The sequence below is a fragment of the Mercenaria mercenaria genome, chromosome 10 (assembly GCF_021730395.1).
Source record: "Mercenaria mercenaria strain notata chromosome 10, MADL_Memer_1, whole genome shotgun sequence".
In the NCBI taxonomy this organism is placed as follows: domain Eukaryota; kingdom Metazoa; phylum Mollusca; class Bivalvia; order Venerida; family Veneridae; genus Mercenaria; species Mercenaria mercenaria.
Window position 1 is genome coordinate 41,109,004 of NC_069370.1, and position 15,269 is coordinate 41,124,272.

The following is a 15,269-nucleotide window of genomic DNA, read 5'->3' on the forward strand; positions in this document are numbered from 1 at the left end:
TTTCATGTATATAACGATATTTTGTCTGCAAGTATCTACAAAGTGAATCTTTTCACAATAAATTATAATACAAATGAATATTTATCAGTGAATTTTGATACTGAGTTATTTTCTTTACGTGTTGCACGAGACTTTGGCCCTTGTGCAGGAGGAATATTCCCCAATGGGTCATCCTAAACTACAGGCTGTCGGTGAGGCATAGGTGTGTGCATGTTGTGAGAGGAAAACCGCACGAATCATACAAAGTATAAATTACTCGGACGTAGGGCCTACAAACTGTTCTGTCAGTCAGAGACTTTTCACATTGTTAGAATTTTGCGTTATGCCATTTTGTGAATTCGGATTTTGCAGTGATATTTTCTTTGTTAATTTTTATATCTATACGTTTACAAATTGAAATCAAATTATGAGGAAGTGAGTCTAATGTGTTTAATTATTTATATTCAATATGTGAACGAAATCCGTTCACAAATAATCAAACAACATTGCTTTATATATACTCAGTTCCAAAAGAAAGTGTGCACTTTTTAAGTTTAAATATTTCCAAAAATTCCTCGACGTTTTTGTTTCATTTCTTCATACACTAACTGTCAGGTATAACTCAAAATCTAAAATGCACACCAATTTGTTTACGAACTAATTTGAATTCTGGTACCAAACATTATAAGTTTTCATGAAAATAACCGAGAAAAAATAACAGAAAACTAAGTGCACACTTTCTTTTGGAACTTTTGGAGTGTATATGTCGGGTTAGCAATTGCTGTAAGCGTATATACTTTGAAATATGGCATTACCTCTTTCTAGTCAAATTATTCAGTCAGGTGTTAATAGATCCGCAAACAAAACGGAACATATTTATGTGAGCACTTGCGGATTCGGACGTGCGGTGTTCACAAATATGGTATACAGATTTTATTTTCTCTCTAATTTGAGTCTAACCAAACTTGACCTGAATGTTTATGAGCATAATATCTTGACCAACTTTCATATACCGGTATACAAAATGTGTGGGTGATTACCACAAATGTGGTTAGACAGTCCCTGAGTTGACATACGTTTGTAAATAGGATCTGTTTCGGTCTGGAACGTAATCTAGCTATCATCTGACATTCTAAAGGTAATAAAATACATACATTTCTATATACCGGTACAGTTGAACCTGCATTAGCGACCACCTGTGTTAAGCAATAACTTGTTTTAAGCAGCAAATCAGCTTACTAACCAAATGGACATTCTGTTCTAATTTGAACTTGTCTTAATCAGACACCTGCCTAAAAACAATTAGATTCTGTTACTCCATTGGTTGACTGCTTAAACATAGGTTTGACTTATACTGTTTCTATTTTTACTATCATTAATGGCTTTGTCAGTGACCCTCCATGGAAATATGTGTCAGTATGAGAAATTGGAGTGGGGAGCCGTTACCACGTGGCCATTATTTGAAAATGCTAGAATCTATTGGAAGGTCAAACAAAAGATATAGACACTGTTTGATGTCAGTGTACGAGACAATGGATGGTATATGTTTTTGTTAAATGTTAAATTATTGCTTTGAAATGAGCTTACAGATAATGGTATGTCTTCTTGAATTATTGCATTGAAATGAGTTGACAGAGGACGGTATGCCTGTCTTGAATTATTGCCTTGAAATAAGTTGTCAGAGGATGGTATATATGCGTGTCTCAAAACATTGCATTGAAATGAGTTGGCAAAGAATGGTATATGCCTGTCTTGAATTACTGCCTTGAAATGAGTTGACAGAGGGAGGCTGGTATGCCTGCAGGTATTAAATTTTAGATTTTAAATAAGCTGAAAATATTCCTGATACAGAGGAGATTCTGCTAGTATTTATTTGGCATTTTCTTGATTGTACTGAATTTGTTGACAACATTGGACAGAGGAGGATAATATGCTTGTCTATTTTGTATTGAACTTTGATATATTATACATTATGTTCTCCGACAACTTGTAAGCTCGATTGAAACGCTTAATTATATACATATCAAATATGAATTTTAGAATTGAAAAGAATTGTATTATTATTTGCTTGATAAAGATCTGGGGCCGTATTCATAAAGCATCTTAAATATAAGTTTTGACTTAAGTTGAAGATTTTACTTAAGTTTGTGGTGATTTCAGCTTAAGTCTAAGTAAAAAACTTAAGTCCTATTCATAAAACAGCTTAAACTTAAGATACGTAAGGAATAACTTAAGTCAGAAAACAAAACAGCGTCGTGAGTACGATTAAAGTGTTGTTTTTCAGATAAAAGCACTTTAAACATAATTGTGCATGTTGTATCTGTCTGAAATTAATGTTTTTTTTTGTGCTCAGGTGAACTAAAAGTGGATGACTGGAAATTAAAATAGTAGGTTAGTTCTCATTGACAAAGGAGTTTCGCGAATGCGATAACGGAGAGTCGTCGTCATTGTCACCTACGAACAGGTTCAGATCAAGAGAGTAACGGCTATTGGTTTGAACCCATTAGGGTCCAGATTAGTCTGTTTTTGTTTTTTTGTTATCCCACTTAAAGATACTTGCTGCAATTTCTCGTATTAAAGATCTGGCAATAATTACCCAATAATAGAATTTGTTAAAACTTTGTATATGAACACAGTTTCATGTTAGAAAAATGCAAAAAAAAATATCATAGGCCACCATGCTTGTTGATGAGATATCTGCCCCTAAAAAACTTGATTTTTCCATTTAATTTGCATATTCAAGGACTGTTTCTAACATGACACTGTGTTGAATGTGTTCATATACAAAATTTGAACAAATTCTATTACTGGGAATTTTTTTTACACAAAACTGCAGCATATGTCCTTAAAATTGTACGTGCCTTTTTACTTTGAGGGCGTGCTAAAAATAAAATAATAATGTATCAATTGTAAAGATATCTTTATAAATAGATCTTTAAATACCTTTATGAAAGTAAAATGCAGATGATCTTATTAAATCGATGGTGTGAAAATGTGCCTGCGTTGACTTTGTCTTGAGTTTCCTCTAACCCTTCCCAATTTTGTTTTTAAGTCTCAACTGGCTCTCTTGAGAATAACTTAATTTATCTATTAGATCATTCAGGGACTTAAGTGAAAGATGACTGGAAACTGAATGCAATATAAACATCAAATTTACAGTGTTTCCATATAAAAATTTACTTCTGTATATTTTTGATCTGTTGATTTAGTTTTTTTTTGTTCGGTTTAACGTCGCGACGGCACAGTTATAAGTCATGGCAATTTTACAGCCTTTATGGTGGAGGAAGGCCGCTGGTGCCTCACCGAGCAATATTTCATCACGGACGGGCATCTAGGTAGAACCACCGACCTTCAGTAAACTGGCTGGATGGCTTCCTCACATGACAAATTCAACGCCCCGAGTGAGGCTTGAACCTGCATAGGTGATCGGCATATAATTTGAAGTCAGTGACCTTAACCACTCGGCCACGGAGGCCTCCTTAATATGTTAAAGAGAATATGTAACAACTGCTGCCTAATCCTGTTTCTTTAATTTTAAATCGATGTAGCAAACACGCAATTTTCAAGGTAAAATCGAGATGATTCATCAAATAGATATATTAAACTATTTGCGCAATTGTTCTAGATGCAATGTAAACAAGCTGTTGCGCAATGTAAACAAGCTGGTGCATTGTTTACAAGCTTAAGTCACCAGCGATTTGTTTCAAGATGCAATCTAAACAAGCAAAAAAAAATGCCATTAGCAAAGTTGCAGCTTCATTTCTATTGACTGAATCACATTCCAGTGTACACGTGGTCCGTGAAAATTGATCAAAGGATCATTTTCAGCGCTGATTTTGGAGAAACTTGTCATTTAGAGTAATTTAAAAGTATAATTATGGGGAGATTACCTTTGCTGACAATTGTAAGTTTATTTTCTGTGTTTATTTGGATCATAAAAAATTATGCCTATGTTTTAGTGCCGTTTCGGAAAAAAATTATATAACTGATACTGAAGTTAAAGGCACACATACAGTGACCTATGGGCCCAGTTGCTCGAAACTTTAACAGACGATTAAGCTAATTGTTAATTTGATTAACTTTGAGGGTTATATTTCGTATGTTTAGAAAACTTAAAAAAAACAAAACAAATGTATGAGTTAATTAACATGAACACAAAAATGTCTTTGCAGTAAAATTAAAACATCGTTTCCCACCTAGACTAGTATTTTGAATCAAAATTTAACAGGCGGTTAGTTTAACAGTCTGTTGAAGTTTCGAACAACAAAAAAGTGAGTTTTTTATATAAAAAAATATTGCTATATTTCACAGTAACTGACATATTATAAGTTTTGGAAACACACAAGAATTAATTGTGTTTATTAACTTTCGATTCATAATTAAAAAGCGTTTGCAACGGGGTCCCGGGGATAAACTGCATTAATTATAAAAGCTTTATATTTAACCACCGTTAAGTACGTATTCCTGCCAGGTGTATATTTGGTCAAGACCGCAGGAAATGTTTTATTGCCGCGTCGACCTGGGTTCGATTTCCGGCACATGCATGTGATTTTACTTGAAGTTGGGATTTTTGGGAAAGTTTAGAAACGAAACCCGTAGTAATGGACTTAAGTCCATAATGTGGCCAAACTTCAGTTTTAAAGAAAAATCATTTTAAAAATCTGGACGTCAGTGCCTTAACAATAGCATAAGAACATTTTTTTATGAAGAAAAGAAAATTCATATACAGTAAGACAGTTTGTTCTTTTGTAAACGATATCGCATGTAACCGTTTACAACAGACAGACCAGCTCAGCTGTAACCAAGGTTCGCCGCTTTTATAGATAGAAAAAATATAAAATAGAACAGAGAGAACGGCTCAAAAATTGAGCATACAGTTGTAAAGTGTAAGTTTCAGCTGAAAGATACTGTAAATGAAAGTATAAACAAAAAAGTATAAAGGACTCCCATTGAAATTTTAAATTCTTCCGTGAACCAGATGCATATACAGACAAATTTGAAACTTTGAGGTCCTGCTTTAATTCCTTAAACTGTTTATCTGAAATTAAATATCAAAATTTTACCAAATATTTAAAAATTTAAACATTTTCTCTGATATAAAACATTCAAATACCTCCTGTTCATGTGTTAATTTTTTAAATTCATCCTGATAATGAACATCTAAATGCCACCTAGAAAGACAATCTGCTAGCCTATTCTCATTACTAGATAAATGAATTGTTCTTATCTCACATTCATGAATAGCACACAAATAGCTAACCTCTCTTAAGCCATCTTGAAAAGTCTCTGACCTTGACCTACCTGTATTTAAAACTCGGCACACTGATTGATTGTCGCAATACACTAAAATTATTTTTCCTTTAAATTCTTGTCCCCATAATCGAAGAGCTATTATAATAGTAACCATTTCTAATAAACCTATATCTAAATTTTTGCATTTTACGGCTTCTGGAAATTCTGAATGAAAGAAAGCTCCTTGAAAATAACCTCCACATCCGGTTAAACAACTGTCTGTGGAAAAGATACCATCTGGTTTTGACCAATCGTTGTATAACATAATAGATATTCCATTGTAACGCACAAGGAACCTATCCCACCAAATCAAATCCTTTTTAACATAATCTGGAATATCAACTTCCACTGTAGGATTTAATCCATGTATGGCTCTTAACTAGTTTAATAACCTATTTATGAAAATGCGCCCTGGTCTTACACAAGCGGCCACAAAATCTAATTTTCCAATGAGAGACTGTAATTCCTTTAAAGAAGCTTTAGTTTTATTGAACCAAAAAACAACTAACTTTTTAATTTCATTTAACCTTTCATTGGTTAATTCCATTGTCATGGAGTTAGAGTTAAACAAAATGCCCAGAAATATCATTATTTCTGATGGTGGACAAGCCTTTTCTATTGATTCTGACAAACCAGCCTTATCTAAAACCTGTCTTAAGCAATGAAAGGCAAACCATGCTTTGTCATTTTTTTCTACGCCTGCTAAGTCATCTAGATAATTCAAAATTGCAATTCCTATTTTAAAACATCATAACAGCTACAGCATTTGTTACTCTTTGACAGATAGCTGCAGCATTTCTTAAACCCATTGACAAAACTGTATCACAGAAGATATGTTTTTTCAAACGATAAGCCACTAGATTATAATCACCTGGAGATATACAAATTTGTCTATAAGCTTTTCTCAAGTCTAATTTAAACATCAGACAATGTTTTCCTTTAGCTTTTATCAAATGAATAAAATCATCAACTTTTGGGAAAATTAATTCAATATGTTCTCCTAAATAACGATCTTTTTTAATTGAATCATTAACTGCATTACCCTTAGGGAAACTAAGGTCCAGAATAATCCGTCTTTCTAACGTATCTTTTTTAGGAACAGAATTTAACGGAGAAATTTTTAACGGACTGCTAAAAGGATTTTTCTTAAAAGGACCAATAATACAGTGAATTTGCTTTTCTTTTTCCAAATAACTATTAATTTCTGAAGGGAAGCTTTCTGCTCCTTTATGATTTTTACATTTCTATAACTCTGTTTTTTCAAAAGAAGATATAGTGCCTTGAAAATCTAATGGAAAACCATACTTAAGTAATTCTATAACTAATATATCTTTATAGCCAGATAACATCCTGTTCCAAAATTCTGTGTCTATTTTTTCATTCACTACTACTTTACAATTTAAAAAATTTGGTTGACCTGAATTTTTAACCTTTTCATGTAATTCTTTTTTACTGAGAGAATCTTTATCATTACTGATTTTTGTGACTTTACAAATATCACATTTTACTGAATGATGACAAAACATTTATTTCGACTTCTTTGTCACTAATGATTTTTTCAATGTTTCTCAAACAATATTTTGGCAGAAACAAATTTTCCAAATGTTCCTTGGACGTACTAGCTTCTGTTAATTTTGAAAATCCATTTCTAAGTCACTTTTGGGCATGTGGACATGCACTTGAGCATTCTGGATGTTCAAGTTTTTTGTTCTTTCAACCAGCATGTTGCACAAACATGTTGTGCCCATCGTTGTTTCCCCTTTACAACCATCATGTGTGAATTGGACTTGTGTAGACATTTATTTTTCTGGTATAAAGGGCAAAACCAAACTTTTTCATTAGAAATTTCTTCTCTTTTTGATTTTAAACCAAATTTGTTTGACGGTATAGATTTTTTGACTGATTGAAATCGCTGCCCCATTTTTTGTGTCCCAATTCAATTTCTCTCAAAATAGCTGCATACAGCGATTTTATGGTATTGAAATCATAAGTACCGCTTAAATACATGAGCCGTTTTAAATGTTCTAAACGTGCTTTTCTTTCGTTTTCTTTTGTAGAAGAGCTGGATATAATTTCTAGTTCTCCCGCTACAAATAGATTCATTTCTAGAGTATCAACACTTAACTTTGAATTTACATGTTCAAATCTTAAATAAGCATGTGGATATTTTTAGCCCACCATCATCAGATGGTGGGCTATTCAAATCACTCTGCGTTTGTGGTCCGACGTCCGTCCTTCCGTTAACAATTTCTCGTTATCGCATCTCCTCAGAAACTACCAAGGGGAGTTTGACCAAACTTTGTCAGAATGATGTATTGGTACCCTAGTTGTGTCCCCCTGAAAATCAGACTGGTTCAACAATTCTTTAATGAGTTATGGCCCTTTGTTTATTTCTATAATTTACATAGATTTATATAGGGAAAAACTTGAAAAGCTTCTTGTCCAAAACCACAGAGCCTAGAGCTTTAATATTTGGTATGAAGCATCATCTAGTGGTCCTCTACCAAAATGATTCAAATTATTTCCCTGGGGTCTAATATGGCCCCGCCCCGGGGGTCACATGGTTTATATAGACTTATATAGGGAAAAACTTTGAAAAACCTCTTATTCAAAAACACAGGGCCTATGGCTTTGATATTTTGTATGCGACATTATCTAGTGGTCTTCTACTAAGATTGATCAAATTATTCCCCTAGGGTCAAATATGGCCCCGCCCCGGGGGTCACATTGTTTACATAGACTTATATAGGGAAAAGCTTTGAAAATCTTCTTGTCCAAACCACAAACCTAGGGCTTTGGCATTTGTAATGTAGCATCATCTAGTGGTTCTCTACCAAGTTTGTTCAAATCATCCCCTAGGGTCAATTATGGCCCCGCCCTGGGGGTCACATGGTTCATATAGACCTATATAGGGAAAAGCTTTTAAAATCTTCTTGTCAATAACCTACAACATTCAAGTTTGGACCACCTGTATGGTTTTGAGTGGCAAGATGAACCTTGACATGAGTTGACCTTGATTTTGACCTAGTGACCTACTTTCACATTTCTGTAGCTACAGCCTTCAAATTTGGACCACATGCATAGTTTTGTGCACTGAAAAAAACTTTGACCTTGATATTGACCTAGTGACCTACTTTCAAATTTTTGAAGGTACAGGCTTCAAATTTGGACCACATGCATAGTTCTGTGTTCCGAAATAAAATTTGACCTTGATTTTGACCTAGTGACCTACTTTCACATTTCTCAAGCTACAGCCTTCAAATTTGGACAACATGCATAGTTTTGTGTTCCGAAATGAAATTTGACCTTCATTTTGACCTAGTGACCTACTTTCACATTTCTCAAGCTACAGCCTTCAAATTTGGACCACATGCATAATTTTTATGTACCGAAACAAACTTTGACCTTTACATTGACCTAGTGACCTACATTACTGAAGATACAGGCCTCAAATTTGGACCACATGCATAATTCTGTGTTCCAAAATAAAATTTGACCTTGATTTTGACTTAGTTACCTACTTTCACATTTCTCGAGCTACAGCCATCAAATCTGGACCTCTTGCATAGTGTTGTGTACCGAAATGAACTTTGACCTTAAGATTGACGTAGTGACCTACTTTCACATTTCTGTAGGTACAGGCTTCAAATTTAGACGTACATGCATAGGATTGTGTACCGAAGCAAACTTTGACCTTGACCTTGACCTAGTGACCTACTTTCACATTTTTGAATATACAGGCTTTAAATTTGGACCACATGTATAGATTTGTATTCTGAAGTGTAATTTGACCTTGATTTTGACCTAGTGACCTACTTTCACATTTCTAAAGCTACAGCCTTCAAATCTGGACCACTTGCATAGTTTTGTGTACCAAAATAAACTTTGACCTTAAGATTGACCTAGTGACCTACTTTCAAATTTATCAAACTACAGCCTTCAAACTTGATGCACGTGCATAGTTTTGTGTACAAAGAACTTTGTCCTTGAAACTGATATAGTGACCTACTTTCACATTTCTCAAGCTACAGGTTTCGAACTTTGACTACATGCACAGTGTTTTGTACGGAAATGAAATTTGACCTTGAGCTAGTCAATAAGTCTTAAAATCTGGAATTCTCAAAAATGGCACATTGGTGGGCGCCAAGATCACTCTGTGATCTCTTGTCAAATAACTTGGCATGAATGTGTACCACAGTAAGACGACGTGTTGCGCGCAAGACCTAGGTCCGTAGCTCAAAGGTCAAGGTCACACTTAGACGTTAAAGGTCATATTTAGCCCACCATCATCAGATGGTGGGCTATTCAAATCACTCTGCGTCCGTGGTCCGTCCGTCCGTCAGTCCGTCCATTAACAATTTCTCGTTATCGCATCTCCTCAGAAAATAATGGGGGAATTTTGACCAAACTTTATCAGAATGATGTATTGGTACCCTAGTTGTGTCCCTCTGAAAATCAGACTGGTTCAACAATTTTTTAGTGAGTTATGGCCCTTTGTTTATTTCTATAATTTACATAGACTTATATAGGGGAAAACTTTGAAAAACCTCTTGTCCAAACCCACAGGGCCTAGGGCTTTGATATTTTGTATGTGACATTATCTAGTGGTCTTCTACTAAGATTGTTCAAATTATTCCCCTAGGGTCAAATATGGCCCCGACCCGGGGGTCACATTGTTTACATAGACTTATATAGGGAAAAACTTTGAAAATCTTCTTGTCCAAACCACAAAGCCTAGGGCTTTGATATTTGTAATGTAGCATTATCTAGTGGTTCTCTACCAAGTTTGTTCAAATTATCCCTCTAGGGTCAAATATAGCCCCGCCCTGGGGGTCACATGGTTCATATAGACTTATATAGGGAAAAGCTTTTAAAATCTTCTTGTCAATAACCTGCAACATTCAAATTTGGACCACATGTATGGTTTTGAGTGGCAAGATGAACCTTGACATGAGTTGACCTTGATTTTGACCTAGTGACCTACTTTCACATTTCTGTAGCTACAGCCTTCAAATTTGGACCACATGCATAGTTTTGTGCACTGAAAAAAACTTTGACCTTGACATTGACCTAGTGACCTACTTTCACATTTTTGAAGGTACAGGCTTCAAATTTGGACCACATTCATAGTTTCGTGTTCCGAAATGAAATTTGACCTTGATTTTGACCTAGTGACCTACTTTCACATTTCTCAAGCTACAGCCTTCAAATTTGGACCACATGCATAATTTTGTGTACCAAAACAAAGTCTGACCTTGACATTGACCTAGTGACCTACTTTCACATTTTTGAAGGTACAGGCTTCAAATTTGGACAACATGCATAGTTCTGTGTTCCGAAATAAAATTTGACCTTGATTTTGACCTAGTGACCTACTTTCACATTTCTCAAGCTACAGCCTTCAAATTTGGACCACTTGCATAGTTTTGTGTACCGAAATGAACTTTGACCTTAAGATTGACCTAGTGACCTACTTTCACATTTCTGTAGCTACAGGCTTCAAATTTAGACCACATGCATAGGACTGTGTACCGAAACAAACTTTGACCTTGGCATTGACCTAGTGACCTACTTTCACATATTTTTGAAGGTACAGGCTTCATATTTGGACCACATGCATAGATTTGTGTTCTGAAATGAAATTTGACCTTGATTTTGACCTGGTGATCTACTTTCACATTTCTCAAGCTACAGCCTTCAAATTTGGACCACTTGCATAGTTTTGTGTACCAAAATAAACTTTGACCTTAAGATTGACCTAGTGACCTACTTTCAAATTTCTCAAACTACAGCCTTCAAGTTTGATGCACATGCATAGTTTTGTGTACAAAGAACTTTGTCCTTGAAATTAATCTAGAGACCTACTTCCACATTTCTCAAGCTACAGCTTTCAAATTTGGACCACATGCATGGACCACACGCACAGTGTTGTGTACGGAAATGGAATTTGACCTTGAGCTAGTCAATAAGTCTTGAAATTTGGAACACACAAAAATGGCACATTGGTGGGCGCCAAGATCACTCTGTGATATCTTGTTGTCTGTATTTTACATGATCTGACGACTTTGCCGAAATGCCAGATTTATTTTTATGTTTTTTATGTTTTCTTTTGGACTCTTTAGAACTAGAGCTATCAGAGCTTGATGTTTCGTCACTACTAGAATCATCTTCATAATTTTGATATTTGCCAGAGCTTTTCTTACTTTTCTTTTTATTTTTCTTAGGCTTCTTTTCTTTACTCACTTTTTCAGAATCTGGTTTATTTGATTCAGACCCCGAAGCTTCGGAACTACTGTCCGACTCTTAATTTGATTCTGAAACTAATCCAGTCTCTTTCAACTTTTTACTTGCTTCAGAACGCATTTTTTTTTGTCATTTCTCAAGTCTTTCAAAGAAACTTTACTGTCTTCGACTGAATTAAAGTTTTTATTCTCACCTCGTAAATCTGCTACTGACTTTTTCTTCTGCTCGATCCTTTTCTGCAATTTTGTAATTTCTGCATCCTTCCTCAACTCCTCCTCTTCTTGATCCAACGATTGTAACTGGCTTTGCAGAAGAGCCAAAGTCTCATCCTTCTTATTTCTCACTGGGCTGAAAACGGCGGAAGCGCCATCTTCGCTGTCTGAATTTTTGGAAGGATTTCCAGTGTCATCATCTCCGAATCCTATCTCGTTGACCTTACCACCATAGTCATGGCGTGTTGTTGGTCTACCGGACTTCCTGTTTTCAGACCCCGACATATTAAAAATTTTGAAAACTATGAAATGTTCCAATTGCAAATAATTAATACTTTGAATTGTCCAAATAAATTTCGAAATTCCTTTCGTTTCTACATGACTGTAAGTTGTATAAATTATAAAAAAAAATGCTAACGAAAATACTTCTCTATGAAAAACTTTTCAAAAATATTTTAGACGTGATCCAACCAAAAAAAAATACAGAATGAAGAAATTTGTCTAAATTTGTATTATAAAATACAAGAATAAGCCTATCAATGATTATGACAAAAAAACAAAAAAACAATAGATTTAAAAAGAATAAAAACCATTGACCAATCAGAAACGATGACACATAAGACGATTAACTTGATTTACGGACGCGAAAAAAGTGCTGTTCTCAATAATTAACCGATTTTATGAATTCAGAAAATCGCCTATATTCCCCTTAATACATTAAACATTTATTGTTACAGAAGTCGAGTGGCTAGAATAAGGGTCTAGAAATGGTTCTATTAACTTTTTTTAAATTTTTAACTTGGTATTCATGAACTACAATGCATTTAAATATCAAAACACATTCAACAAACTTTTGAAAATGTATTGTCTTAAAAATCCCTAAAATAAGGTATGAAATTGGGTTGACAGGTCCAATTAGTGTGTATATGTGCAAAGTAACTTTCTCATCTCATTCACAAAACGTAGTAATACACAGCAGGAATGTCAATAATCATAACTGGACAAATATACAATTATCCTCACTTTAATGCCATTTATAATGTGTCCTTGAATTCTCAACCCTACTTTTCATAAATCTGTTTGCACGAGTTGCACGAGACTGCTGTCATTCACGTAAAAACGGGGTCAGACAAGTTGTAAATGCAATATCATCTAAACGTAATTAATTGATGATGCAGTTCAAGAAAAACTTTATCTCATAACGTATTGAACAAGTATGATGTTGTAATAACAACTACACATACACTGATCTGAGTAGCAGTCGGTTTACATGTGACTTGAATACATCTGCGGATGTCTCTAAATTGTTTTTTGTACTTTTAGCATGTGTAAATGTTGAGTTCTGCTCAACCCGGGGCTAGAGGGCGTGGACGGTAGCATGCATTTCCACTACCGTCCATGAACAGGCTCAATCAAACCGAGCCTGCAACATTTTCATTTTGTCGTGTTGGGCGACCTGTGAAGTTTTCACTTTTCTCTATTTTATTAATTCATTTTGTATTTTGTTATTGTTGTCAAGACGTATAACGTAAGTGCCTCACAACTAAAAGCGGAAATGAGTTCGATTCACAAAATAGTCCACTGTAAGTAATATTTTTTTATAAATGTCCATAGAAATGAATAATTTTCTGACATTAAAGACGAGTAGGATTCGTTATGTGATAAGAAATTATAAACATCGACAGGTTTTTTAAAAAATCATACACGTGCTGATACCTAAGTTGTCTCCCGTCGATTATTAGAGTTACCGTTCTTCCGGAGCAGTAATACTTTTTGCAGTGAATCGCCGAGAAGTCATGGGAAAATTAAAAACCATAAAATCAACCACTTTTTCAAGATCAATTTCAAGTGATCGACGTTATGCATTAAACCCACAAGACCTATGTGGCATCTTAGATATCTGAACTAGGGTATTCATTGTGTAGAATGTCATGTTATGCCATTGCAATGCTAATCCCACTCTGTTTTTTTATTACATTTTTTTTATCAATGAGAAAGATGGCGTCCATCCCGAGTTGAAAAGACGTGGCGTTAAATTTGTACAAGTTTAAGCAATTCTGGTGCGTTAGAAAGAAAATCTCTTCTCTACAACATTATTTGTTACACTGGTATTGTAAAAAAAAACCCTGTTTTTTCCTTACACAAAAAGTTAATATTTTGTGTTGAATGTACTTTCACAAAGACCTCTGTTTTCCTTTTACATTCGTAGTACAACATCCTTATCCACAAAGTACTGAATATTACAGGTGTCCATCAGTATTATATCAATTTTGGAATATGTTTTTTTTCTTCCCACCATCAATTTCTTGAATATGCACCCCTTTCTCATTTCTATATGAACTGTGAATGTAGCAGTATGCGTCCCCTTATAATATAAATTACAGGTTCACTGTGCAAATGGCGTAATAACTTTAAGGGGAAGCAACTCACAGACTAACTTAATTCCATACCAGTACGTACAAAACCTTAAATCTCTACAATGCAATCTAAATGGTACGTTACGGATTTTATTTTGCCTGTTCAAGTGTACTTGTAAAATACAAGCCTTTATAGTAAAACATAAAGTCTGCTCGTACTGTATTATTAGTACCACCGCCTCGGTATCCTAGTGGTAAAGCATCCGCTTCGAGTGCGGGAGGTCGTTGGTTCGATCCCCAGCCGTGTCATACCAAAGACGTAAAAAAAGGTACTAGCAGCTTCCTCGCTTGGCGCTCAGCATTAAGAGGGTAGTGTAGTTCTAGGACTGGTCAGCCCGGTGTCAGTATAATGTGGCTGGGTGGGGTATTATGTCACGTGTTTACGGTGTGATATTCAAGTGAGGCAGCACTATAAAATTGGGCTACAAGCAGACACAGTCGTTTATATGACTGAAAAAATTGTTGAAAAAGACATTAAACCCGAACACACACACGCACGCACAGGCGCACGGACGCACGCACACACACACACACACACACACACATACACATACAAAAAAGCTCGACCTTCTTCCGACTGCAATTAAATGCTAACACAAAGAGCAATCGGAAGATAAATTGTTTATATTTTTCTTTTTATTTCTGTCAAATATTCAAAACAATATCAATAACTAGCATAAAACATCAAAAGATCGGTTAATCAAAGTTGCATTGTGTTCAGGGTAAACCTAATAAAGGCTATCTAAGTAAGTTTTATAATTATCATATAGAATATTTCGATACATCATGATGTATTTTGGTATCGCTGATTTATTTCAGATCAGCTTGACATTAGTTAGTGTTTTCCAACAGTCGGAAGCAGGATTAACGCCTTGTTCAAAAACTGAACCTGTAAGTATATATTCAAAAATATAAGCTTATTTCTTATAACGAAATATTTACGTATAAACAAATTTCATGACGCTGAGAACATTATCGTGCAATTCAACCAATTTCTATATTGGACTGGTCCATCGTTCAATTTGGGCAATACCATATTGTTATTTGAAGGGGGTGGGGGCGTCCCTGAAACTTTACTGACTGAACAGCGAAAAGTAAAGACCATAGTCAGCCTGCACGGATGTCG

General features: G+C 35.0%; 1 protein-coding gene across 1 annotated transcript; it reads right to left on the minus strand.

The window, feature by feature from the left end:
* Positions 1 to 11,289: 11,289 nt before the first annotated feature.
* Positions 11,290 to 12,011, minus strand: LOC123546354 (uncharacterized). The gene is made up of 2 exons (XM_053516890.1): positions 11,708 to 12,011; positions 11,290 to 11,573 (listed from the first exon to the last, which is right to left on the minus strand). Exons 1-2 carry the CDS (start codon positions 12,009 to 12,011, stop codon positions 11,290 to 11,292), a joined length of 588 nt encoding a protein of 195 aa, XP_053372865.1.
* Between the last annotated feature and the right edge of the window lie 3,258 nt (positions 12,012 to 15,269).

What these genes read in the sequence shown, in the direction of transcription:
- LOC123546354 (XM_053516890.1), bottom strand. Translation starts at nt 12,011, where the DNA reads ATGTCGGGGTCTGAAAACAGGAAGTCCGGTAGACCAACAACACGCCAT. An exon ending in GTCAGTAGCAGATTTACGAG is followed by an intron (nt 11,574 to 11,707) that starts GTGAGAATAAAA and finishes AATCAAATTAAG; the next exon opens with AGTCGGACAGTAGTTCCGAA.